The following is a 27,866-nucleotide window of genomic DNA, read 5'->3' on the forward strand; positions in this document are numbered from 1 at the left end:
ATAATACGCTACCGTGGCTGTCCGTTTGTCTGTCCAGGATTTTAAATCACCTGTAGCTCGCAAAATGTTTGAACTATTGACCTGAAATTTGGTACACATATACCACATGTCGTCTACTATCTGCATTCGGGATGATGATTTTTATTACTCTTTTAATTTTAATTTTATAGTAGAATGAACTCTTGGCAGCAGGGCGGCCATGAGGTGCATGCGTACGGGCACCGTTCTCATCCCTACCACCTTCGCCGTCACTTCCTCTACCTCTTCATATCTTAAATCATTCTTGGGGTAGGTTGAAGACTTAAGTGCCAGCTTAAGTGAAAAATGAGGAAAAACGTACTAAGTAATTGCATCACATAAACTGACTATCAGTTTTAACGTGAAAAGATGCCAACGAAAGAAGAGAAGAAGCAGGCCGCTAGGGTGGAGGAAAGAAGAGCTGCTTAGGAATCACCAAGCGCATCAGCCTCTGAGCAGGCAACTGCTAAACGTACAGAGAAAGAGTATGAAAGCTATGAATGCTCAAGTCAAGTGTATTCATTGCATATTACTGGTAAATATATAAATACATATTTCTACAATACACTGTATTCTAAGGAATCAATAAGACTTGGTAAAAGTTGAGGACTTTTTCCTGTCAGCTGTGATAGCGTGAGGGCTTTGAAAAGGGACCTTAAGGAAGGTCAGCGATTGCAACAGGTGCATTGTTCCAGTATTGGCAGAAGAACAGTTAAAATGTGTAGCTGCTCAAGCAGATAGTCAAAGAATGTGCTACACTGGTTAGAAGAACCGCTGTAAGGAGACTGGCAAGGACAGAATAATATATAAACGTAAAGAGAGTGGTAAACGGAGGGGCTCAAGAAGACTATTAAAAGGATGAACTTAACAGATGCTGATAAGTGTTCAGTGGCTACAGTGTTGCTAATAAAGGTTTAATTGTGTTAGCAGAGAATAGATTCCATGTTTGGCAATGGTCAGAAGAAAGTATGTTGTTATTTTTGGAACCAAATGTAGAAAAGTATGACTGTTAAATGACACTGAGCACAGCAAATGGAAATCATCCCATCTGACTTGTACCTAAGAGAAATGCCTCTGACACCTCAGAAGATGGACACGCAATTGTCAAAGACCCCACTGAAGAACTGTATTGTTCCATGGCTTCTATTTGGCTGTATGTATGTACGTAATATGTACTGTACTGTATATCAGGAGTGAAAGCTGCTTTTTAAAGCAAGTTAAATACAGTGTATGCATTCTTTTATACCACATTTCTCTTGTCTTAATATCTCCACTGTGGTTACTAAGAAGGAATGTGTTTAAGTTAAAAAAAAAACGACCTGCTATTCTAAAAGATGAGCATGCGCCCCTTGCTGGATACAAAACTGCTAATGGTTACATATTGGCAAAACACGCACACAAAACTATAAAATGATTAAAAATGGTGACAAACTCAGTAGTGTGCAGTACTATCATATTCTTCATAATTAGTAACAGCTGCAATATATTAATCTGTATTAAAGCTCGTTCATATATTTATAAGTAAAATATGAAACCATTATTGAAAAATCGGTATGGAACGGTCTGCATAGTACTGCTATGTAGTGATAATGCAAGAAATCACTCAATGGTTGATTAGATTAGATACACTGGATTTTTTCAATACAATTCTACCAACGCAAGAATATAGAATCAATTATATTAATTTATATCATATTTATTATGTACACAAATAAATGTAGAGTGAAATGAATAAGAAATTGAATAAAGTGAACAGCATTAATAATATTTACTTTGAAACTAAGCACAATGGGTCCAATGAAACAAACAAGCGGCATAGAGAGACAGCCTGGTACAAGAGGGGGCTTAACAACTCTGTGTACATCGGCCTTTACAGATCCAGAGTGTGTGTGCGTGTGTGCGTGTGTGTGTGTGTGTGTGTGTGTGTGTGTGCGTGTTCATTTATTTCACTTCATCATCCAGCATGTGCTTTTGTAGGGAAAACAATCTTTTAACTATCTTCACTTACACATTTCTTTTGAGTGAGTGAGTGTGCACTTGTGTGTGTCTCCATGTGTGCACACTTGTATATTTAAATATGTGTATTTAGATATTATAAATATATTTTATAAATATACGTTTAAAATGTATTATTTTATAAATATATTAAAAAACTTTTAAAAAGTGTGGGTTCTTCAACTGAGTGTTAGTTCATTTTTGTATAGCATTCTTCACAGAGTGCAGGCTAAGGCTAACATCCACGCGACTACATTTTCATTAGTCTGTTTTCACCTTTTGTCCACACTACCCTGATGTTTTTAACCACCAAAAATGAGACTTTTGAAAACGCTCTCTCCAGAGCCATATATTTCTGAAAACACCAGCTCAGAGTTGCAGTGTTCATGGGTGAAAACGGAGAGCTTTGAAAACGCAGACTCTGATTGGCTCGTGCTTATTACGCGGCCCTTCCCTGACTGTTCCTGCTCATTACGACGTCACATTCTGTGACTGGTGACCCTTCAAGAAAGAGAACCATATGTCAACACTCAAACAGAGGAGTTATTTTCCATGGAGCTTTGTAGTGTTGCTTACCTGTATGCATCAACATTGTGTTTTGTACAGTTTGAATGCTACATAAATGTGCAAAAGGCAAATAATTTACTGGTCGCTACGGTTTTGTGACAAGTCTTATGGTAGGCGCATTACTTTCTCTTCAAGGATTTTTCCACTGGTGTGCGCATGCCCAGTTACTGTATAGGCAAACAGCAACATCATATGCGCTTTGGTCATTTTAGTGTGGGCAAAGATACTCTTGTAAATTATGTTAAAAGCACTAGTGTGTCACTAAATACATAATGCATACACATAAAGATTCATATAAGTTTACATTATTCTAAACTAAATAATGTGAAAGGATCCTTATGACAGCTGTGCTTTAATGTTACTGAACGATGTATGAGGAAACACCAACACAAATGGAGGCACAGCAGAGTCCCTAATTAATCCTTTTCTGTGTTTCTGCAGCCTGAGGGAGGAAAACTGGAAGACCAAGTGAGAACTTAGAGAAGAGGGCAGGGGCTCAAAACTTGAGACTCCAGATTTGTGAGGTGCTAGCCAAGCAAATAAAAAAACAAAACTGTAAAAAAAAAGTACAAATTCCCATTGTGTTTTACTGTCAATATAAAATATCTATGTAAATAACTTCTTTATTACAAATAATTTTGTTTTAATTCCACTTTTGTACACTTCTGTCATGTTCTAAAACTGCAATGAGGTACGAGCAGCACATAGAGGTTCTGCTCAGCGCTCTGGCGGTTCAACTGTATGTCAGATGCCTTCTGGGTCTGCAGTTTCTAAGAGGAGAAGTAAAAAGAGCAGCTGCCAGAGTCCTGATTTATGAGTAGTTGGCGCTCACACCATATTAAGAGGCACAACCACAGTCACTTGCTGTCGCCATCTTAACTGTTGAAAAACACAGAGGAATTCCCATAATAGCAGCCAAAAAAGTTTCACAAAAAACACAATTTCAGATGTTACTTTCACAAGCAGAAGAGGGACCGAAGTCAAGCTGGGAGTGAATGCTATTGGCATCTGTACAAAATTTTTTCAAAACCTGGCAGGATCTGATCAATATTATTTTAGAATAAGAGAAATAACTATTACCGCATTTAATTCCCTTCTCCATCTCTTATTTACATATATATTTATTCCTCCCTTTCCTTTGCTTTTTGTTGTCTTATTAAAAAGCCCTAAGCAATTCTCCTTTAGCTAAGCTCTCCTTCTCAGGGGTGGGGTTTGATTTGTCTTTAATGTGTTTGGTGAATGCCATTGGCATAGGCAAGACACCCATAAAAGAGCCAAAGGTAAAAGATTTTAAATTAGAAATTCACAATGACCACTCATACCTGTGAATGTGAATTTCCCCTTGGGATTAATACAGTATGTATGTATGTATGTATGTATGTATCTATCTATCTATCTATTATATAGTGCCTTTCACATCTATCTATTATCATACCTAGTGCTCACGTCTGGAGTCATTAGCTTCACTGTTCCTGTAAGCTGGTGTTCATCCAGAACATCGGCCTGTCAAAGATACCTTTAAAACAGAAAAAATGTCCTGCTTGGTGTTTCATACAAATCTAAGAGGAGGACAGCATGGTATTACAGTGGATCACAGCTCTAGGCCCTGACTATGTGGAGTATCCTCTCTCCCTCTGTGTCTGCTGGGGTCTCACTCCTGTATCTCAAAGATGTGCATATTATGTTACCTGTAGACACTGAGGTGACTCTGCATGAGAAAAAGTGGCCCCTCTGAGAAAGAACAGGCCTACATATGACAGACAGATATGATAAGGCGCTATATGAGATAGACAGATAGATAAATAAGTGTAGCTGGCAGGATTAGATAGATAGATAGATAGACAGACAGAAAAGGCATTATATGATAGATAGACAGACAGATAGATAGACAAACATGAAAGGCACTATATGCAGTCCCCGAGTTACGTACGAGATAGGGACTGTAGGTTTGTACTTAAGTTGAATTTGTATGTAAGTTGGAACAGGTACATTATTTTAATAAATGCTATTGTTGACTGACTGTAACCAAGTGCTCTGCCAATGAATGATGGAGTTTCACCTCTCTCTGACCTTTTTATTATTTCTACTTTATTTTCAATGGTGATGGTTTTTCTCTTCTTTACTGTATCACCAGCACTTGCATCAGATTTGTGTTTCAGAGACATTCTTGAAGGGTGAAGACAAAAGGTTAAGATGAGCTCTTCTGCACAGCACTGTACAGCTATCACAGCAGGCAGGCATCCCTCGTCAGCACGTCTGGTGTACTGACAAGAGACAACTTCCTGCTATGTACCTAACAGTACAAGCAGGCTTGCTATTGAGAATGAATGGGAGTAGTGAGAGGCGGTTCACCACCCACCCACAACACAGTCACCTCCACTACAGTATGCAGCCTGCAGCGTGTGTCCGCCCACCGAGAACGAGCACGGTGCGGCCAAAGGCGTGTAGTGACTCGCCCACCACTGCCCCCATTCAACAGGCAGCCACCCGAAGCACACTACAATGCTACCCCCCCACCGCCCGGTTCACCCTCAATGGCCTCCGTTCAGCCACAACTGGGTCACCGCTTGCAGCATTACCAGCCGCCCACTGAAAACGATTCGGGAGGAGCCGTGTGTAGTGGGTGGGTAGTGAAACGCCCTACACCGCTCCATCCAGCCTGTGTCCAGTCAGGAGCAGTAGCTGCGGCGGCGTAGTGGGCAGACAGTGAACCGCCCCATTAATCTTCTATCATGCACACGAGCGATAGCTGTGGCCTCAGTGACTACGGACCACGGGTCACCGCTTGCTTGCCGCCCGAGCAGCGAAATTGCACCCCTCCTGCCACTACTTGCAGCGTCCTCTGGCCAAAGATGACGGAGCGGCAGTTAATGAGGCGCATGTGTCACAGCTGCGGCCTTGTTCGTAAGTCGGATGTCCGTAACCTGGGGACTACCTGCATCAGTCAGTCAGTCAGTCAGTCAGACAGACAGACAGACAGACAGACAGACAGACAGACAGACAGACAGACAGACAGACAGACAGATAGATAGATAGATTTACCAGAAAAGAAAAGAAAGCTTATCAATTTATCAATTCTGCCTGCTCCATCACAATACCATTATGAAAAATCCCCTCTGTCTCCTCTCTCTTGGAGCACTTTCAGTCACGGTCTCATTCCTCCACGGTATGCAATTTAATTCTTCCTCCCAACATCCCAGACTAAATGCTTATAGTCTTTAAATTTATTTTGCTATTTCTGCACAATACACATTCATTTACTTGTTATTTATTTATCTGTTGATTGATTGTATTATTTGTCCTGTGAGTCTGTACTCTGCTTTTTATGTTTCTGCTGCTGCATACATCTAATTTTCAACTTGAGTTTAATAATGTTTATCTGATCTAATGTAATTAGGCATTAAACAATGCTGACAGTCAGATGGATATGAAACACACTATATCATGCAGATAGAGAGGAAATATTTCACAAGGACAGACAGACATTAAAGGGCACTTTGCAAAATGGATATACAGCTATGAAAGTTGCTATATAATACCTACATACACAGATAGATATGAAGGGCATTATATAAAACAAGTGGACAGTTATGAAAGTTGCTTTAAATTATTTAGATACTTTGATATTAAAGGCACTATATGAAACAAACTGATTTTACGCAGAAATGCACTATATATTAAAGATAGATATGAAAGGCACTATTTAAGGTAGAAGAATAGGTAAGGTGTTATATATAATGGACACACAAATAGGCAAGGCACTATATGAAATGTATATAGAGAAATATGAAAGTTGTTATATGCGGTTATATATTGTAATATGTAGGTAGATAGATACAAAGGGCATTTTATTAACTAGCTAGATGTGAATTGAACTACATACTACAGATAGATATGAAAGGCACTGTAAGGTTCAGATACAGCAGAAAAGAAAGGCATGATATAAAATGGAGAGACACATAAGCAAGGCACTATATAAATCTGATAGATATGAATGTTCCTATATACTATATAGGTCAGTCAGTCAGTCAGTCATAGATATAAAGATCAACATGTACAATGGATACATGTGAAATACACCATATGATACAGAATAATTGCTTTCTGAATGCCCTGTACCTCTGTGATGGATATAAAAACACAGGTCAGCTCACTGATGCATCCACAAATGCAAGTTAAGACTGTGCTATCTCAGCATTATGTAGTGCCCTTCGTATCTTTTTATAGAATACCATTAAATAAAAGTCTTCAATGTGCACTTTAATCATGTCTGAAGTGTTTTATTTGTAATTTTAAACTGTGGAGTAGATGGGGAAATCAAGGAAAATGTGTTTTTGTCCCAGACATTACGGAGGGCACTGTATCTCTGTCCGTTTTATATAAAGTATTTCCTATCTATTATCTATGCAAAGTCTTGACTTTATTTTATGTTGCAGCCTTCTACTAAAAACATTTCAATTAATTTTCCAAAAATCCCGTTTTTCACTTGATCATTCTGGGGTACTAAGTGTTGTTTGATGAGGGGAAAAATGACCTGAAATGACTTTAGCACAAGGCTGCAACAGAGCAAAATCTGAAAAATGAGAAGGGGCCTGAAGGCTTTCTGCATGCACTGTGAGTCAGTTTTTAATGAAGTGACATCTGAAGGGTCAAAGATCACGAGTGTTCAGTATTTGTTTTTCCACCTTATCCTATACAAACAAATTCCACAAATCTTTTCACAATATTATGCACTATAGACGGTGAAATATCTTTATGAAATATATTTCCAGACAGAAGAGCAGCTTCAGCGACAGACTGCTGTCACTGTCCTGCTCCACAGACAGATTGAGGAGATCGTTCCTCCCCCAAACTATGCGACTCTTTAATTCCACCAGGGGGGGTAAACGTTAATATTTAACATTATACATAGTTATTGTCTGTTTTTTTCACCTGTATTATTATCATTCTTTAATTTAATATTATTTATTGTATCAGTATGCTGCTGCTGAAGAATGTGAATTTCCCATTGGGATCAATAAAGTATCTATCTATCTATCTATCTATCTATCTATCTATCTATCTATCTATCTATCTATCTATCTATTTCTATGATAATGCATGCAGAACAACTGTTATTGAAATGAAGGATTATTTGACTGTGCAGTTTAATAACATGTTGGTGAAGTTCAACTCAACTTCGGGCTGCTCCTTTAATACTCAACTATGATAACGTCACCAGTTCAGTATGTTTCTTGAACATTCCACAGCCCTAGTCTTCTACTGTCCCCATCCCAATTTTTTTACAATGTATTGCAAGTGCCGGCTTTGTAATGAGTGTGTATTTACTGATAAAATAGCTTTTTAAAGTTTTTTAATTTAATACAGGACATTTTTGTTAAGGATTTTACTTACTTTCCCAACTTTCTGGAACTGAAATGTATAATTGCAATCACACAATACCTCCTGGGTCGGTTTCTACTCTAAAGATAAAGAAGACATAAAGAGAGAAAGTGAAATAAGCTAATTGTCAGACGAGGACGCTCCCTATGGTGTAAGTGACATGAAGTGTGGTAAAGGACAGGCAGTTCAAGTGACTTCCTGCTGCGCCGAGCAAATGAGCCAAAAAGTCCGAGCGAATCACACAGTTTTACAAAACCCAACTAACACTGTGCAGGTTGGCATGCAATCACTTTACGGCAGCCATTAATCAGGTGAACATGAGTAGAATTAGATTCTGTCCTTCTTCTTTTTATTAGTATGATAGTTAAGCATGTTCACTTTGTTTGATGGCTTTTCATAGGACATCACCATCTTGAGACTCCATTACCTGGACGTGATGGGAGCCAATTCTGGAAGTCGTGGATTATGGCATCATTAGTGCAGTGCTTTAATAACCAGCAGCATGGATCCATCTCAATACGAGTTTGCAGATAAACTAAAGAAAGACATCCTTTGTGTGTGTGTAGTAGTGTTATGTCGATTTCCTGGTTCTTGACTTTTGTTTCTTGGCTTTCGGTTTTGATTAGAAGAAAGATAGGCTTGACTCTTGGTTTCGAGTTTCTGACTTGTTTAATGTTTCCTTGCCTGGTCATTTCTATTGAGTTTGGTTTGCTTTTCATAGTATTAGGCACAACGCTGACTTGCGTTTCATCTGCTGGTAATTGCGTTACATTTCACCAGTAATGGCGCACAGCATGATAATATACAGTGAATACACTTGACTTGAGCATTCCTAGTTTTCCTCCTCTTTCTCTGTACGTTTATCATTGGTTTGCTCAGAGGTTGATGTGCTTGCTGCTTCCTGAGCCGCTCTTCTTTTCTCCACCCTAACGGCCCGCTTCTTCTCTTCTTTTGTCGGGAATCTTTTCACGTTAAAACTGATTAAGTCAGTGTTTGTGTTACAATTACTTAGTACGTTTACTTTCATTTTTCACTTAAGCTGGCACTTAAGTCTTCAATCTGCTTCAAGAATGAGTTAAGATATGAAGAGGAAGGGGAAGTGACAGCGAAGGTGGTAGGGATGAGAACGGCACCCGTACGCATGCGCCACACGGCCGCCCTGCTGGCCGCTGCCGAGAGTTGATTCTACATTAAAATAAAATAAAAAGAGGAATAACCTTGGAGGTCAATCATCACCCCCTAAAGCGGATAGTAGACGTCACATAGTATACGTGTACCAAATTTCAGGTCAATTAGTCAAATGGTTTGCGAGCTACAGGTGATTTAAAATCCTGGACAGCCACGGTTGATGGTTGAAGATTTATCCAATGGCAGCAAGACATAGGCAATCTAAGGCTTCAAAAAAGTCAGAATTGACGTGTGCCACCATAATTTGGTGTGTTCGTAAGAAATGCAACGATTCACTGCATGAGTTAGAAATACATACTAATCAAGAATAGTTGTGTCAGAGATTTAAATGTGTGCTTCTATTTAAATGTTAAAACTATAAATGTTTGTGATTATAATAACACTAGCTGTAAAAATCCTGGGCTCCTGGACACTATTGAAATCGTCAGGAAAAAAAATTGAAATGCTGAGTCGGCAGTTTCGTTTTGTGGACGGGCTCGCCCCCCTTGGCTACCAGTGGATAAGCGAGTTTCTCTCTTCTCGGCGGTTTCACTTTGGCGATGGAGTCGCTTTCTTTCAGCTTCATGCTGTAACCTCGTACTCGTTAACTTGGGGCCGTCTTGCCAGCTCTTTCAGCTTCATGCTGTAGCCTAGCATCTTCTGGGCCGGATAGACACACACACACACTTCCACGCGTAGACGTTTATATATAAGATATTTGTCAAGTAATGGCCTTGAAATAATCTAAAACGACAACCTCACATGCTTATGTTTGAAATCTGTCATTTTTAATGTTCTGGAAATGGCTCGTAGATGGCCAGAACCACCGGTAAAGAAAACAAAAAATATTTTCATATTTGTGTTCAGCAACCTCAAGATAGTATAAAACAACATTCCATATGCCTGTATTACAGAACACAAGAAACTTGACAAATGAGAAGGGTCCATTCAGTCCATTAAGCCCATTTGTTTAGCTAATAGCTAAGCTGTCCCAAATATTTTATCTAGATTCTTCTAAAAGGTTGTCAAGTTTTGTGAAAAGGAGCAAATATGACCCCTCGTATCCCATTAGGGGGTGAACCCCTGGGGTCAATGAATGTGACATGCACAACTTCAAGTCCTCCTGAGAATTTATGCTGAAGACACCAGTTGGTTTACTTTTTATCATAAGGGTGTAAATTCCTACATAAAATTCTAGCCCAAAAAATGAAGGGTTTTCAGGTGTAGAGGGCCAAAAATGCCCAGCGTCATCCATAACTAGACATCAAGACGAGTTGAAGGGTACATCATAAGTGGGGGTTTTCTGTAGTGGTGAGTTGGGAGGTGTCAGAAGTCAATACAAAGCATTTGTAACTAATCTCTCTATTATAAAAAAAATCTTGGGACGAGGTGAGACTTTGTTTCCTGTGATGAGACGTGATCTTTTGAAGAGAGACGGAGAGACATTTTCACGTCCCGTGAGATGGTCAAGTCACATCATACTTACAACCTTTGGAAGCAAGTCCCGTGAGATGGTGCATTGGACAGAAAAGAATGCAAAAAAGAACAAAAATAATCTATGTGCAAATTCAGAAAATAAGGAAAGTAATAATCAGCCCGTCCCGCAAGACTACACTTTGTGCCAAGAGCTTTAACCAAGCCCGGGGCCGGAAAAAGACAAAGTAGAACATCGTACAGAATTCAAAAACGTTGGCGCGATACACAGGCACAGCAGGTTAGAGATAATGGCAGTAGGAAAATTCTAAAGTCTCAAAAAAAATGATAGTAAAGATCGCATTAGCGTAAACAAATAGAAAATATCACTCGGTGAAGTAACGGAACAGCGAAAAGAGATCTAATAGTGTTTGAGGATGTCTTGGCGAGAAGAGAGACAAGGCAGTGAGAGAAAAGGACAGCTGCTATACAGGCTTTTAAACGTTTGAAGCCCTGCATGAGATGCAGATCACTCGGCACGGCAGCAGCAATCCAGCAGCTGGTCGAGCAAAGAGGTAAAAAAAAAAAATGTTTTTGTTTCCCACTGTATCACCGTTTAAGAAGGGTTTTGGAGGAGCAACTGCGTCTCATTGTGGTGCGTTCAGCCACCCTCTTCACAACGGCGCATAGCGCTGACGTGGCATTGACGAAGCCCCCTAGTTCGTATATAAATAGAAAACATGCCACAGTTTCCTGCTGATCCAGCATTTCTGGTAATAAGAGGTGAGTGCGAGGTGCAGCTGCGTGAGGGGGAATCACCCAAATGAATGACCACAGTTGGACGGAGAAGCATCTGCACAGCTGGGTGAGCTTAAGTGAGACTGCGGGCAGCAAAGCAGTCTTGGGAGGCAGGAGTCCTGAGGATTCACCTGCGGAAGAGAGGAGTGCGATGAGCTGTAATCATCTTGTGTGTGAATGAAGAAGGGGCAAGGCGAGGCAAGCACAACATGGCCCGTGCAGACAATGGACCTGACAGAGTTAGTGCAGTGTGTGGGCACTCACACCAATTATTCATTGGATATACATTTTTACTGCTTACTTTTCTTTACAATAAATGTTCTGATACTTAAAAACTTTTCATTGCTTTTGAATGCATCTTCGCTTCACAGAATTGTTATATTTGCAATACTCTGCAAAAGTGTCGGGCACAAATATTTTCCATCATCATTCATAACTGGCATTATTTAATTTAATATAAGGTCATGTTGAGTTTGTCCCGGAGAACAATTATGCATTGTTAATAAAGAAACAGTGACATGATACTGATACATGACGAATCTCTCTCTGGGGGATTTAAGAAATAACCAAGTCACACATCTGGGACAGATTTTGTTTTTTCCTTTCCACACCTCAAGCATGGGGGCACAGAAACGCTGCCTTTAAGTGCTATGGGACTTTTCAAAATCCCCTCAGATCCTTCCACCTCCAGGTGTTACATTGCTGCAAATTCGCAAAAAAACCTCCCTGAAATTATTTTACAAGTAAAAAAAAAAGCAAAGGAAATACCTTATATGTGTATCACATTACTGCAAATACAATGTGACTGCAAAACGCTGATTTCTTATCTGTTTTATTTTATCATATGATCTTCGACTTGGAAGGGTGATCATGTGAAAGTTTCCATTACAAAGCTCGCACGTGAATACAGAATCAGCACTGGCCGGTCTATGATGATTAATGTCTTCTATGCAGCATATTCTGTTGTCCTTCTATTTTCTGAAACATTTGGGGCAGAAGCATACGAATATGATGAGCTGGTGCCTGAGGACCACCCTGGTCTTCTGTAAATTTATTGTTTCTGTCACTAAACAATGCCACTTCAGGAAAAAAATAAAAATAAAACCAATGGCTCAGTCAAACTAAATTTTTTATGTGCAAAGAAAAGGAAAAAGGATTATTTTGACAGTGCTTTCAGGCCCACTTCACTTACAGTAGCTCCACTGTCTGCTTGTTTCTCTTTATTTTGACTACTACTCCCTTTTATCATCCGGTCAATTCCTTTATTTAGTTGGAACCTGCCAGAATTCATAACTTACATTAAAATACGTATCTTTGAATATCCATGTAACCTTAAAAAGATATTATAAGTATGCTCCTATAACAACACTTGATAAATAAAATAACCATTTTACACATAAATACACATCTATATATTAATACACATTATAGTCATGTGAAAAAGTAAGTACACCCCATGAAATGTTTTTTCTTCATTAGCATATGTGGACATAATGGCGATTTGATCTTCATTTAGAACGTACATGCACATAATGGTGATATAAACCTTTTCATTTTCGAGTACGAACTGTAAATTCCTCCTCACACCCCCCTCTTCTGCACTCTCCCTCTGATCAATCTCGACACTCACACTTCTGTCCTTCCACAGAGCTCGTCTTGGTACGCTCAGTCAGGCGCCCGCCTGCACCCGCCGGTGTTTCTGCATCCACATCAGTAGCCTTAGCTTCATTCGCAGTGGGACCGATGGGCTCGGTTATCTGTACCAACCTTCACCATGTTATACCCACCACTGTTGGCCTCCTCAGTTTCCGGCTTATCTTTCCCGAGTTCACTGTCTACAGACTCGCACTAAGCAGTTTGAACTGACTCGTTTTCAACATGATCGCCGGTCTCAGCCGACGAATTCCCTTCAGTAATCAGCCGGCTTGTCTCAGGAGCGACTGTTAATGCCGCACTGCGGAGCAAATCACTCACCACCTGCGCTTTGGCTACAAGCTCATTTACCTCTGCAGTCTCCTCATCCTCCATACTGTCCACCTCCTCACCACTGTCATACTCTGTCCCATTGCTCTCTGAAGCAGGGGCAGCGCTTCGGGCCACTGATAAAATGGTCTCATTCTTACATTGAGATGTCTTGTGTCCAGCCCTCCCATAGTTAAAACACTTCATTGAGTCCGAAGTAACGAAAACCACAGAATCACAGCCATCAACCTTGAATCTTAGAGCTACATTTATGTCCTCGTTCATGTTGTTCAATTCCATAAAAACCTGCCACCTAAACGAAACAACATGTTTCAGTTCTTTCATTTTGCAACCCAAAGGAATCATCACTACATCCGATAGAACCTGGCCATATGGGTGCAATTCTTGCACCAAAACATCATTCTTTAAGAAAGGTGGGACATTTGAAATTATAACCTTTTTTTGCAGGAGCTGACAAAGGTAAAATGGGAACCAAAGCGCCATTAATAATAATCCTTTCTTCCACAAGTTTATCAACCAGAGATTCCTCGTTAACAAAAACCACCACCGCCTTATTCATTCTTGAGGCTGAACGGACGTTCTTACAGCCGACTACTTTACTGACAGCCACAACACACTCTTCACCTGAAACTTGCGTCTCTACCAGTACTTTAGCCCCATGTCGGCGGGAAAGATTCTCATAAAACTTAGGCATTAGACCAGGCGACAACCCTCTGGACGCAGCCATGGCTCCACGCCAAAGCCGCGTCTTATTTGATAAAACCCTTGATACAGAAAAAATAATAAATTAATGTTAGAAAAAAGGAAAAACAAAAAAGACTTACAGAAAGACCGAAACGTCCGACCTCCAACGCCATAACTCAGACACGCCCACTATGGATAGATAGTGATCCCCCGCCTATTGCTGAAGTTACGTTCCACACCCATCAGCGATAGGTGAAAATCCACGATATAGAAAGACTATATAAATAAACATTTTTTTATAGTTTAAGCCTTAAAATACCCCTCCCACATGTTTTAAACACATGTAAACTTGTTAAAACACACTTTGTAAACACATATGATATGTGGATGTCTGGCTAAGGATATGAGTAACATAATAATAATAATAAAATAATGATAATAATGTAGCCTAACGTCGATTCATTCAAGCCGTAATGGTGAGCAATGTCCAAGTAATGCCTGTTTTCCCTTCTTAGAAGACGCAGGACGCTTGGGAGCCATCGTAGGGCTTAAAACAAAACGAAAAGTTTGCTCACAACAATCGGAGCACAAGCAAGGCACACGATACGCAGAGAACTGAGATGCGCTGGGGACCCACACTCGCTGTTCTTGCGAGATTACACCATGTTAGCAGCAGCCAATCAGAGCCCAAGAGAATGAAAATCCCGCTCTGATTGGTTGAGTCTCCTCTTTCAGCCAATAACAGGCCTTGTAAGAAATCATCTGGGTACTGTAATGCGAAACTCTTTGTCTACCGTAGTGACTGCTGAAAACCGTATGCTTTGTTATGAATTGGCTGCAAAGTACACTACAGATAGGATGTACTTATTGAATTTTTCCACGATATAGCGGGGGCACGATAGCTGAACCGCGATACAGCGGGGGATCACTTTATATACGATAGATAGATAGATAGATAGATAGATAGATAGATAGATAGATAGATAGATAGATAGATAGATAGATAGATAGATAGATAGATAGATAGATAGATAGATAGATAGATAGATAGATAGATAGATAGATAGATAGATAGATAGATAGATAGATAGATAGAAAAGCACTATATAAGATAGACAGACAGACAGACATTGTTTACTGCAGTTCCACAATGTTGAACTCATTTCAGTTGGATGATGCTTCTACACATCGATATCAGCACTAGACCAACAGTAGATGATTTATCATGACCTGGGACAGCTAGTTCTGTTAGAATTTTTAAAATGATCACTGTCTATTATTGCATTTATAAACAAAAACTGTTACATTATAAAAATTCAATCTTGTTTACAAATTAACAATCTACTCATAACGCCACTGAAAAGGTCTTTATATATATCACTGAAAATTGCATTCTTTTTCAGTTTTTGGTAACCAAAATATATAAAAACCCTCTAGCAGTATACTGCTTACCTTTGTACCATTTCAAATAATTTACTAAAGGTAAACTGATTAAATTTAAATAAACTGGAAACCTGCAGGTGTTTTAAAATGTTTGAGTGGTTTTGGAATTTGAAGCCAACCCCACTTTTAGGCCAATGTGTTCCAAAACTGGGCCAAAATTGTTTGGAGGTCAGGCCGCCTTAGGTGAGGCCTTTACTGGGCAGGTTAGGGAGGGCCCTGGCCTGTTTCATGGGTCTTTTAGGGACTTCAGACCCTTTGGATATTTTGAGTGCATTCAAAATCTTACAAAACTGATAACATGATAAAAAATAAATAAAAGATGCAAATCATGTTTAACTCTTAGAAATCCTGTTAGTTCACACTGGAGAAAAAATAAATATGAGGCTAGACCATAACAGCTTGACTTTCTACTTATTGACTGACATCTTGCTTTGAATTTCTTCTGGTTCTTCTCATTACAAATTTCAAAAACAAAAACACAATATCTGTCTCTTTCATGAAGTAAATAAACAAAAGTCACAGAGGCTACAACTTTTAAAACAGTTAAAGTCATGATAATGTTGCGCAGATCCACATTTTCTGACTTTTTTTTAAAATCCAGACCCACAGGTACACACAACATTAGAAGATAACAGACGATGTTCAAAGTTTTGCTTAAACTGACCTTTTTCCCCATGCACATTTAACTTTTTTTCTGCCCTTACTCACAGCTTTATTAAAAAAGACCCCCTGCTATTCTAAACTAATTATGTTCTGGCTGTCTGCCTTAAAAGAAATTGACTTCTTTGGCCTTGCAACTGTCCAACTCAGGGTGAAGGCTCAATGTTAAAATAAAAAACAGAAAATGTATTTCTCTGAGAAGTGGTCTTCAAATTTTTAATGCTACTTATGCCTAACAGAAAGCCTGCTGGTTGCAACATAAGACAGAATTTTTGTTAATTTGACTGATGTCACATATGGGCTGATAATGGGATACAGCGAACTTATTGGACAGAAGTGTCAGACTCCAGCCAGTACAAACCTACAAGGACAGTACAGTAGAGTCACGACAAATGGAGCTTCACCCTATGATCACGCTGGCCTGCTATCAAAGACTGGATATAAAAAATTTGGATGGCAAAGTGCTCGTTAAGTCAGATCTAATACTACAAAGAAATCATTAAAGAAGTTTTCAAAAGACAACATCCACGTACAGAGACAAGCAAATTCAGTAACAAATACATTGATGGACAGAGAACAAAATGCAGTCCACTGCAGTAATTTCTACAAAACGTTGCTGTAATTTCACTGAATCGAATTTTGGGATACAAAATACTGCCAATAAGAAATTTGTCCTAGTATCGTGTATTGTATGACATTACCACATAACTAAAATTCAACATAAAGGCAAGTAAAAATGTCTTTCATCGAATGCAAGGGGATTTAAAAATCAAACTGAAAAACCAGAACTAAGTTATATTATGACAAGCTCGAAATGCACTTTGGCAGAACTGTTATTCACCCGCTGGTATAATGATGTGAAGGTGCAAGCTGTTGACGCATAAAATAGTCCTCAATGTACGTGAAAGTGGGCCTTGACCGCTAGTTAGGTGTTTCAAAAGACCTGAAATACACGTTTCCACTATGTGATGGTCCATATTAGATGCCTTTGACCGGAGAGAGATCGATGGCGCTACTGGACACTGTTAACATTCGACTTGTGTTTGCACAGTATAGTTCTAACCAGTATTTGTGGATTTAACTGCATATTGTGCTACTCGATAAAGGTGGGCCAAAGTACTCCTGAGCCCACGAGGTTCTATCACTTATTGAGGAATGATAGTTCTTGATGCGGTGCCACCTGACGGATCAGAGATCATGGGCAGTCAGTATAGGTTTGTGTTTTTGCCTTTTACACGAAGAAAATTTCTCCAGATATCTTAAATCTTTTAATTATATTATGTACGGATGCAGCTGAAATTCTCAAATCCCTTTCGATGTGTCTTTGAGGAACATTAGTTTTAAACGTCTGAAGGATTCTCTCACGTATTTGTGGGAAAATCTGGCGATCGTCTGGCGATTTTTGATCTTAAAGAAATCGGCCTTTCCTGTATGCAGTTTTTGCACCAAAGCATGACTGTAATCACCAGTTACACATCATCTGTTTCTACTCATCATTATATTCTTTTCCTTAAATCATAACTGGTTCATCCAAACTTTTTAATAATGTGTTGTAGGCCCTCGATGGCAAGAATGGAGGTATTTTTACAAAAAAAATGAAGTTGACCACACTAAACATTAAATATCTTAGTCTATGCTGTCTGTGATGGATTACAATCCAAAGTGAATTTTGAAATCAAAGCTTTCTGCTTTTATTTGCATTTTCCATACCGGCACAATTATTTCATAGTAGTGGAGCCTAAGGAGGTGGGTCCACCTAATTATACAGGTGGGATACAGGGTACCCCAGCAGTATTTACCCCAATCTACTGATGAATTAGCAGCTTTGGCATGACATTTATTTAGATTCACGTTTTCATGATTTTATGCTTCATTTTTGAGTTTACTGGATTTGACTGTTGCTTTGTCTTTGGGTTTGTGATTCTTTTGACTTGGGCAAAGTATTGCTCTTTTTTGACCTGTCTTATCTTTCTGTTATTCCTTTTCCCTTAAATCCTTTACACATTGAGATACATTGCTTTTGTTCATCCATGGGCTAATAACTTATTATATGGTTTGGCCTCTTTTCTCACTTTAGAAGCTTTAGTCCCATTTCTAGGTCAGTGTGGCCAAAAGCCTGTTTGCTGAGTTGAGGTTAGGTGACTGGGGGTGAGACCTATGCAGTAAGCCAAGACTTGTACAGAGAGGACTGGCCTGGTTTCTTCTGTGTTTGTTGTAGGTCTGTGGCCTGCTCCTCTTTTTGTCCTTCACTGTGGAAGGAACAATAATACTAAGAATCTTACCAACATTTCTATTTCCTCACACATAAAAAGGCAAGTCGCATTTCTCTATCTAGTGTCACAAATTTCTACAGGTATACAATGGAGTCCATTCTGACTGGTAGCATAACATCCTGGTACAGTGCCTGAAGGGCTCAATAGAGTAAAGCATTGCAGACACTAGTATATGGTGCCACATGAGAGGTTGGGCATCAAGAAGTGGGAGTTCAGGGTGTTGTTTGTAGATTGGTGCAAAATTGGGTTAGACACCGGAAGCAGAAGGTGATGGTGCGAGGAACCTTATCAGAATTGGCTAACATTAAAAATGGTGTCCAGCAGGGGTCAGTGCTAGGGCCACTGCATATCAGTAATATACGTAAATGATTTGAATAGGAATAGAAGTAACAAGCTGGTTAATTTTGCAGATGATACAAAGATAGGTGGCTTAGGAGATAATCTGGAATCCATTGAATCATCACTGAAGGACGTGGACAGCATACAGGCTTGGGCAGATCTATGGAACATTACATTTCATGTCAGTAAATGTACATAGGAAGTAAAAATGTGAGCTTTGAATACACAATGGAAGGCCTGAAAATTGTAAATACACCTTATGAGAAGGACTCGGGAGTCATAGTGGACTCAACACTATCAACTGACAGGCAGCGTTCAGAAGCCATTAAGAAGGCTAACAGAATGTCAGGTTATACAGTATATTGCCTTGATGTATAGAATACAAATTCAAGGTGGTTATGCCGAAGCTTTATAACACACTGGTGAGGCTTCATCTGGAGTCCTGTGTGCAGTTTTGGTCTCAAAGCTACAAAAAAGACATAGCAGCACAAGAAAAAGTCCAGAGAAGAGCAACTAGGCTGATTCAGGGCTACAGGGGATGAGTTATGAGGAAAAATTAAAAGAGCTGAGCCTTTACAGTTTAAGCAAAAGAAGATTAAGAGGTGACATGATTGAAGTGTTTAAAATTATGAAGGGAATTAGTCCAGAAGATAGAGACTGAAACTTTAAAACAAGTTCATCAAGAACACAGGGACACAGCTGGTAACTTCTTAAGGATAAATTTCGTACAAACATTAGGAAGTTTGTTCTTCACATGGAGAACCACAGACACCTGGAATAAGCGACCAAGTAGTGTGGTAGCCAGTAGGACTTTAGGGACTTTCAAAACTCGACTTGATGTTTTTTTAGAAGAAATAAGTGGATAAGACTGGATAGATTTGTTGGGCTGAATGGCCTGTTGGCATCCAGATTGTTCTAATGGTCAAGTGAAGGTGGCACTCATCTGCCTTCTGTCCAGGACATACACAACACTTGCCGCCTTTAGAAAGGCAATGGTTCTTTGGTAACCCATTCAAGCAGTGGTCCATGTCAACTCTAAGACAGAAGGGAAAAACCCCTTGCAGATTGCATCACCTCCATATATAAATGTTGCATGTTATGTATTCTTGAAACTTATTTACTAATTTTTTGTATTGGATTTTTGGCAATTGTTCTGTGGAGATTTGCGAGAAAGAATTTAATTGTACTGAATACACCTGACAGTAAAATTGACTTCACTTGAAAAGACCTGGAAACCTGGAACCCATTCAAGTGCAAAACCATAATTACGTTCACACAAGAGACAATTTGGAATCATTAATTAATCTAACCTGCATATCTTTGGGAAGTTTGATTGAAAGTATGTGTTTAACTGGACAACCTGGAAGAAAAGACATGGAGGCACTGGCTGAATGTGCAAACTTGTGAGAGAATTCAAATCTCAGATGCTGGATCCATGAGACAGCAGCATTACCCACCATACACTAATTTTTCTTCCTCAATCAGACGTAAAGTTTGGGTTATTGGAGGACTCCAAAATAATCCCTGTATGAAGAAGGTGTGTGTCCTGCTGTGGACTGGCACCCTGTCCTATGTGTTGCCTTGGTGTATTGACGGACTCCATTTTCATTTCTGGTGCTTAATTAGAAAATTTAAAGCGTGCAGAATGTGGTTTAATAAAATGTTTTACACTCCAGGGCCAGATGAAGGGGAATAAAAAAAAACAATAAAATCAGTGAACCCTTGAATCAAGTGAAATCAATACAATGGCAGCAAATGAATAAAGAATTAACTGCTTGAGCAGAATATCACAGAGGTGAAAGTCTAAATGGAAACCCTCAGGCAAACTACTGCATAAACCAAGTGGAAGACGTGGACACCAATAAAAGGAAAACAAAAAATATAATTGCATTAAAACTGAAGGCCTTCAAAAATGAAAACATAGAAATGCTCCTGACGCCGAGTGTGTTTCTCAGTGTTCACCGGTTCTAAGGGGCTGATGGTTCAATTGTCCCTTAGACCCACACTGTGACCCTTAGTTCACACAATGATTCTGTGTATTGTTACTTTTGGATTTATTAATTTGTCGTAGGGTTCTGAATCATATAGTGTTCTGTTCCCCCTTCAATTTATTTTTTTTTAACATGTTTCGAGGGTTCTCATAGAACGCAAACGCGAATATCGGCAGAGTTTCTTTGCAGCCTTTGTCGATTTTTGTGAAGTGTTTGACTCAGATGATCGAGCTGTCCTGTGGGACATCCTGAGGGATCGCAGGATCCCCTTCAAGGTTGCTGGATATCATGGCCGGCCTGTACTCTGGTACTGTGAGTGCTGTGCAGAGTAGAGGCAGAACCTCTGTGCTTTTCCCAGTTGATTCTGGGGTTCTACTTCTACTCTGTTCAATGCCTGTATGGGCTGGTTTGTTGGGCAGGGGAGTGGGGTCCAGCAGCTGGGGGGCATCTGTTGGCAAAGAGAAATTCACTGATCTTGACTTTGCTGACAATACTGTGATTTTCACTAAGTCAAAGGAGGCTCTGATCGGGGCTCTCGAGGAGTATGAATGAGGGGTCCGAGTGTCTGGGCTTGCGAGTGTCCTGATAAAAACCAAAGAGCCAGGCCTTCAATGACCTCGTGGGCACGGCCATCAGCAGTGTGTCTGTCTGCGGAGAGAGTGTCGACCTTGTTGAGGGGTTTACTTACCTCAGCAGTGACTCTGGTGACTCTTCCAATGAAGTTAGTAGACATATTGGGAGAACATGGGGGGGGGTCATGAGGTCCCCGGAAAGGGGTGTGTGGCGCTCCCGATATCTCAGCAAAAGGACGAAGGTCCAAGTCTTTAGGGTCCTGGTGCTCCCTGTTTGTGAGACAAGAACGCTCTCTGGTGACCTGAGATGAAGACTGGACTCCTTCGGTACTCTGTGTCTCTTCAGAGAATCCTTGGGTCCCGCTGGTTTGACTTTGTGTTGCTCATGGAGTCCCAAATGAGGCACATGACCTGCATTGTGAGGGAGCATCAGTTACAGCACTACAGCCATGGATTCCCCAAGGATGATCCTACTCGCAGTAACCTCATTGTTGGGGACACAAGTGGTTGCCCACATAACACCTGGCTGCGGCTGATAGAAGGTAATTTCCACAGGGTGGGACTAAACGGTGTGTCTGCCTGGGGGGTTGCCAACCAGGATCCCGAGCTGTTTCGTCATGTGGCGGGTGCGGTAACACACTGTACCAGTGCAGGCTCCCCAACCTGACTTGATTATGTTTTTGCTGTCCCACATCACCATAATGAATGCTGTAATTTTGGTTAAGCAGTTGTTAAGTGGCTCGTTCCTGTTGATATCACATGATCAGTAGCAACATGGGAGTGATATCTGTGATTGCTCCTGTATAAAATGGCAGTACCTGACATTTGCAGGAATCCATTTGTTGGATCAAAGTCTTAAAGCAGAAGAATCTCCTTAGCATTAGTAAAAGAATCTGGCCAGTTTAGTTTCATTGTTGACTTCATTGACTACGACTCCTTCTATAGTCCCTTAAACTTCACAAATGGTTTTGTTGTCCTACTGGCTTTGACCTTCGTGTACTCCTGGCTATTCTCTTGATTATGGTCTGTATTTTTATCTCCTGGTTATTTCTTTTCTCGGTTTTACACAACATTACACAGAACAGTTCCTACAATATGGAAGCAACTGTACTGTATCAACAGTTGAGGTCAACTGATTCTGTCTACATTGACTAAATACTTTCAAACTCGATGTACCCCATTTCTACATGTCATGTTGTCATACTTTTCCTGTGTTAAGTGAATTATGGTATCTATTTCATTTCATCATGGTTGTTGTCGATTGGCCATGCAATTGGCTGTCCATTAAGTGGCAGACTTTGTGCGGTTGAGATTATTTCCATAAGTGGTCAAGTCAAAATGATATGTATGAGAGATTTATTCCAGCTTTTATTTACTATATCAGATTTTCAGGGGGTCCATATCTTAACGGGATTACCTGGAAGTGCACTTGTCATCATATTTAAGCACCCACCTTGACAGCCTGTGTCTTATTGCCTTTGGTAACATTGGAAAATCCAATAAATTCATCCAAAAGAACTGTTGGCCTCCACAAGACTGGTTCATCCTTAGAGGAGGAATTTCCAAACAGCTGAAGGCACCACGAGCTTCTGTACAAACGATGGTATATACATACATATATGCAAATATCAAGGGACTACACAGACACTGCACCATTCAAGAAGAAGGCACAAATTAACTCGCTAGGATGAATAAACTATGTTATGACACGTTCAACTGCACCCCAAGATAGCAACAACAGGAACTGGAGAAGGAGTCGGAGGAATCAGGTACCAATGTATCTACATCCACCATTCATCACCATGGCCTGAATGCCATGGAAGGGAAGAAGCGCCTACTTCAAGAATGACATATAAAAGCCAGACTAATGTTTGCAGGTAATCACTAGGACAATGACCTGGCCACTTGGAGGAGTGTTCTGTGGTTAAACGAAACAAAAGTTGAAATGATTTCCCATAATGACAATCAACACGTTTGAAGAAAGAAGTCTGAGGTTTTTAGGCCAAACAACATGCCAAATGTGAAGCAGGAGGTTGGCAGCATCGTATTGTGGGCATAAACGGACTGAGCACTTCAGATAATGGTATCATGAGGAAGTCAGATTATCTAGAAGCTATAAAGCAACACATCAAGACATGAGACAGAAAGGTAAAAACTCGGTTGCAAAGTTGTCTTCCAGCAGGACAATGACGCTAAGCAAACCCCTAAAGTTGTGACAAAATGGCTTAAAGAGAACAAGGTGAACGTACTGGAGATGCCACCACAAAGCCCTGACCTGAATCCCATAAAACATTTGGGGGCTGAACTGAAAAAGCACATTACAGCAAAAAGGCCCAAAATGCTACCTGACTTCCTCCAGTTCTGTCAGGAAGAAAGGGCAGAAATGCCTGCCACGTATTGTGAGAAGCTTGTGGAAAGCAACCCTAAGCACTTGATTCAAGTTACACAATAAAAAATAACAACTGAAAATATGATATAGTGAATAAAGGCTGAAATAAATTATTATTGTGATATTGTCACTTATGGGAATAAAGTAGATACAATAATTGACTTAACACAGGGAATGCATAGCAACATGACATGGAGGTGGGAAACAGAGTCTGAAAGTCTTTAGCTGAGGTGGATGGCAACTTTTGACCTCAACTGTAAATGTGCCCCAAAGCTTCATTTCTGATGACTTCAAAATTAAACTATTTGGGCAAATCATGAGCTCCTCTGTTTGGCGATGTGGTAACACAACCCACCACCAACAAAACCTTAGCAAGCAAGGCAGTGGGCCCACTTGACATCACACATTCTAAGAAATGACAAGTATTCTTGAGGAGAATGCCAGGTCATCAGTTGAAAAAACTGAAGCTGGGCACAAAGTCGATGTTTCAAGAAGATCTATCATTTTGTTATCCTTTATTTATTTTAATTTTTCACAGTACATTTATTAATTTGTCTAATTTTAATGAAATTTGTTGTGAAATATCCCTCTATTCCCCAAAACTGAGTTTGATAGCCACTGTTAGAGGAGTATGAATACTGGATATCAGAGAATGTGTCAGAGTGTCCACTAGATGGCAGTAAGTACATATATTTGTACACTTGGGCACCTACAAACATGGCCAGAAGAGTTATGGCAGTGCCTTGAACTATCCAGTGCTTACCTGACCATTGAAGATTAATTCGCTCATTAATCCTCCTCCTGCCCATGGAAAGTGGAACCACAGATATTGGGAGCTTTGGGATTCAACAATAAAAGGAATTGGTTGGCTTCTTATTAGACTATATGTCATGTAATGATGTAGAAGGCCCTGGAAGGAGTGGGTAACCAGTTTGTCAGGACCTTCAGAACAGACCCCCATAGAGATGTATTTTTTGCTACTAACTGGAATTTGTGTATTCTCCTCTTTGGTCAGGAAGTGGCTTAATCTCAATTATAAAGTCAGTAATGGAGGGATGCTGTCTCACAACAAGGAGACTGGGGTTCAAGTCCTCAGGAGATCCTTGCATGGAGTTTGCATGTCCTCCCTGTGTCCATTCTCTCCTACAGTTCAAAGACATGCAGGTTAGGCAGACTGGAGATGCTAAATTGGCCCCCAAAGTGTGTGTGTGTGTGTGTGTTCATCACACCCTGGTGCCCTGCTTGTCAGGGTAGGCTCTTGCTTCCCAGTGGCCCTGGTCTAAATAAGAAGGTTTTAAAAATAGATAGATGGATAATATTAATGTATTTTATATGCTTAGATGTATTTCAGATTCATTCTATTTTGTTCTGTGTATTATTTTTTATCATACAATGGCAATGCTGCCCTGAAATCTGTGTTTATGGGCATCCTTGTTTTCACTTGTCAAAATATTTCAAACACTTTTAAAATTTAAAGTGACTATTCTGTTACTGTTAATAACAAACTCTTTATTCAAATGCTCTGAATTTATTTTGCCATATGCAAATCTGTATTTAAAAAAAACTGCTTTCTATGTTCTGTTCAGGTCTTATTACTTCTCTAGGACTTTGCTGTTGATGGATTTTGGGGTTCCCCTCCCTTTGTGAGATCCATCCATCCATTGTCCAACCCGCCGAATCCGAACACAGGGTCACGGGGGTCTGCTGGAGCCAATCCCAGCCAACACAGGGCACAAGGCAGGGAACCAATCCCGGGCAGGGTGCCAACCCACCGCAGGACACACACAAACACACCCACACACCAAGCACACACTAGGGCCAATTCAGAATCGCCAATCCACCTAACCTGCATGTCTTTGGACTGTGGGAGGAAACCGGAGCGCCCGGAGGAAACCCACGCAGACACGGGGAGAACCCGGGAAGTGAACCCGGGTCCCCAGATCTCCCGACTGCGAGGCAGCAGCGCTACCCACTGCGCCACCGTGCCGCCCCCCTTTGTGAGATTTCAATTGTTATTAAAAATCAATTTCTGAATCTCAGCTGCCTTAGTATCCTTGTTTCTTTGTGTGATTGCTTAATTAGGAATCTGCACTGCTATTGACTTGGAAGATTTTCCCATTAATTGAGATTCATTAAGTTAATTAGCTCGGGTGTTTAATTTCTATTATTCCTTATTTTGTTTACTCCTTTGTCTTTATGAATAAAGATTATTCGGTTTCGTCAAGGTGCTCACAATTGCCCTGAATTAATGAAGGTCATGGAAATGTGGCTAATTAAGACGCTGTTGAGGTTTTCGGTGACTTAGTAGGCCTTGTACCTTCTTTAACCTTTGAGGCAGGTTTTGGGACCTCAGAGTATTTCACCAACATGGAAATGGAATATTTAAAGATCCACTTCACAAATTACACACAGGGTTCAAAATGATCAGGCATTGCACACAACAGTAGACTTGTACAGGCATTAAATAATACTGCAGTCCTACCTCAATCACCCGTGACTCAAAATCTTCATATGTTTCTGAAAAAAAGACAAAAAGAAATAAATCAGCATTTATAAATAAACCGAAACTAGCAAAACTAAGTTGTTGTACTGGTTAGAATTTCACTGTACTGAGTACTCATGACAATACACTGGACTGAAACCACAGAGATGTATGTAGTAAATTATGGGGTGCAAGGTTAGGATGAATGTCTGGATTGAGTTAAAATAGCCAAAAATGAATTCAAATCAAATCAAATTTTATTTATAAAGCACAATTTAAAAAACAGCATAAGTGTAAACCAAAGTGCTGTACAATAAAATCAAAAAATATCAACAGTAAATCAATTCTTCTTCTCCTGGCTGCTCCTGTCAGGGGTTGCCACAGCAGATCATCTTTTGCATTACATAAATATTAAAATAAATAACTTGAAGGAACCAATTAGCAGATAAACAATTAACAGAAAAATTGTAAATATTAAAAATAGAATAAATTGATACCAGAGTTACTCATATACAGTTAAAGACAATCGAAAACGGGTGCGTTTTAAGTCTTGATTTAAACCTTTGGGTTGATGATGCTGACCTAATTTCCATTGGCAGAGCGTTCCATAACTTTGGGGGGGGGGGGGGGGGGGGGGTAAACGTTAACATTATTCAAAGTTATTGTCTGTCTGTATACCTGCATTGTTATCACTCTTTAATTTAATATTGTTTTTTATCAGTATGATGCTGCTGCTGGAGTATGTGAATTTCCCCTTGGGATTAATAAAGTATCTATCTATCTATTATATAGTGCCTTTCACTCTATCTATCTATCTAATAATGCATTTTAATTGTAGGGCACTTTACATTAGCAGAAAATTTCAAAGTGCAACATAAAAAGTTTAAACAAAGGCAAAGCAAGATAAAAACAGAGATAAAACAACAAAAATTATAGCATTCTTGTTAATATGCTGTCCTAAATAGAAAAGTCTTAAGCTGTTTTTTAAAACAGCCCACAATCTGCTGTGTTCTTAGGCGCTCTGGTAGGACACTTCAGAGCTGTGGAGCAGCGGCTGCAAAGTCTCGGTCACCCATTGTATGAAGTTTGGTCACAGGGGGGCGAAGGCGGTAGGTGTTGCAAAACGAAGGTTTCTTGTAGTGGATTGTAGTATAAGGAGTTCTTTAAGATATTGTGGAGCATTTCCATGGATACACTGGTGAGTAAACAAACAGAGTTTGTATTCGATATGGAGGTGAATAAGGGAGCCAATGAAGTGACCGAAGGATTGGTGAAATGTGTTCATATTTCCGCACCCTCATCAGGATTCTTGCAGAACTATTTTGAATTTGTTGTAACTTTTGAAGGCTCTTGTTGGGTATCCTGATGAGGAGTGCATTACAATAGTCCAGTCTGGATGAGATAAAGGTATTGCTATTGACTCGCCCCACGATGCATCTCCTCTCATAGATTTGCACACTGGTGAACAACAACAACAACGTTTATTTCTATCACACATTTTCATACAAATGATGGAGCTCAAAGTGCTTTACGGGATGAAGAAAGAGAAAAAGACAAAATATAAAAAATAAAATTAGGCAATACTAATTAACATAGAATAAAAGTAAGGTCCGATGGCCAGGGAGGACAGAAAAAAAAAAAAGACGGCCAGAGAAAAAAAAAAAACAAAATCTGCAGGGGTTCTGAAGCCACGAGACCACCCAGCCCCCT

General features: G+C 39.9%; 1 protein-coding gene across 1 annotated transcript in view; it reads right to left on the bottom strand.

The window, feature by feature from the left end:
- mrps5 (mitochondrial ribosomal protein S5) overlaps positions 1–27,866 on the bottom strand; it is a 135,836-nt gene that overhangs the window by 22,988 nt on the left and 84,982 nt on the right. The window contains exon 5 of the mRNA XM_028820537.2: positions 26,157–26,191. Coding sequence (XP_028676370.1) covers positions 26,157–26,191 — 35 coding nt within the window. The remainder of the gene's footprint in view (positions 1–26,156; positions 26,192–27,866) is intronic.

Source organism: Erpetoichthys calabaricus, chromosome 15 (assembly GCF_900747795.2).
Source record: "Erpetoichthys calabaricus chromosome 15, fErpCal1.3, whole genome shotgun sequence".
Classification (NCBI taxonomy): Eukaryota; Metazoa; Chordata; class Cladistia; order Polypteriformes; family Polypteridae; genus Erpetoichthys; species Erpetoichthys calabaricus.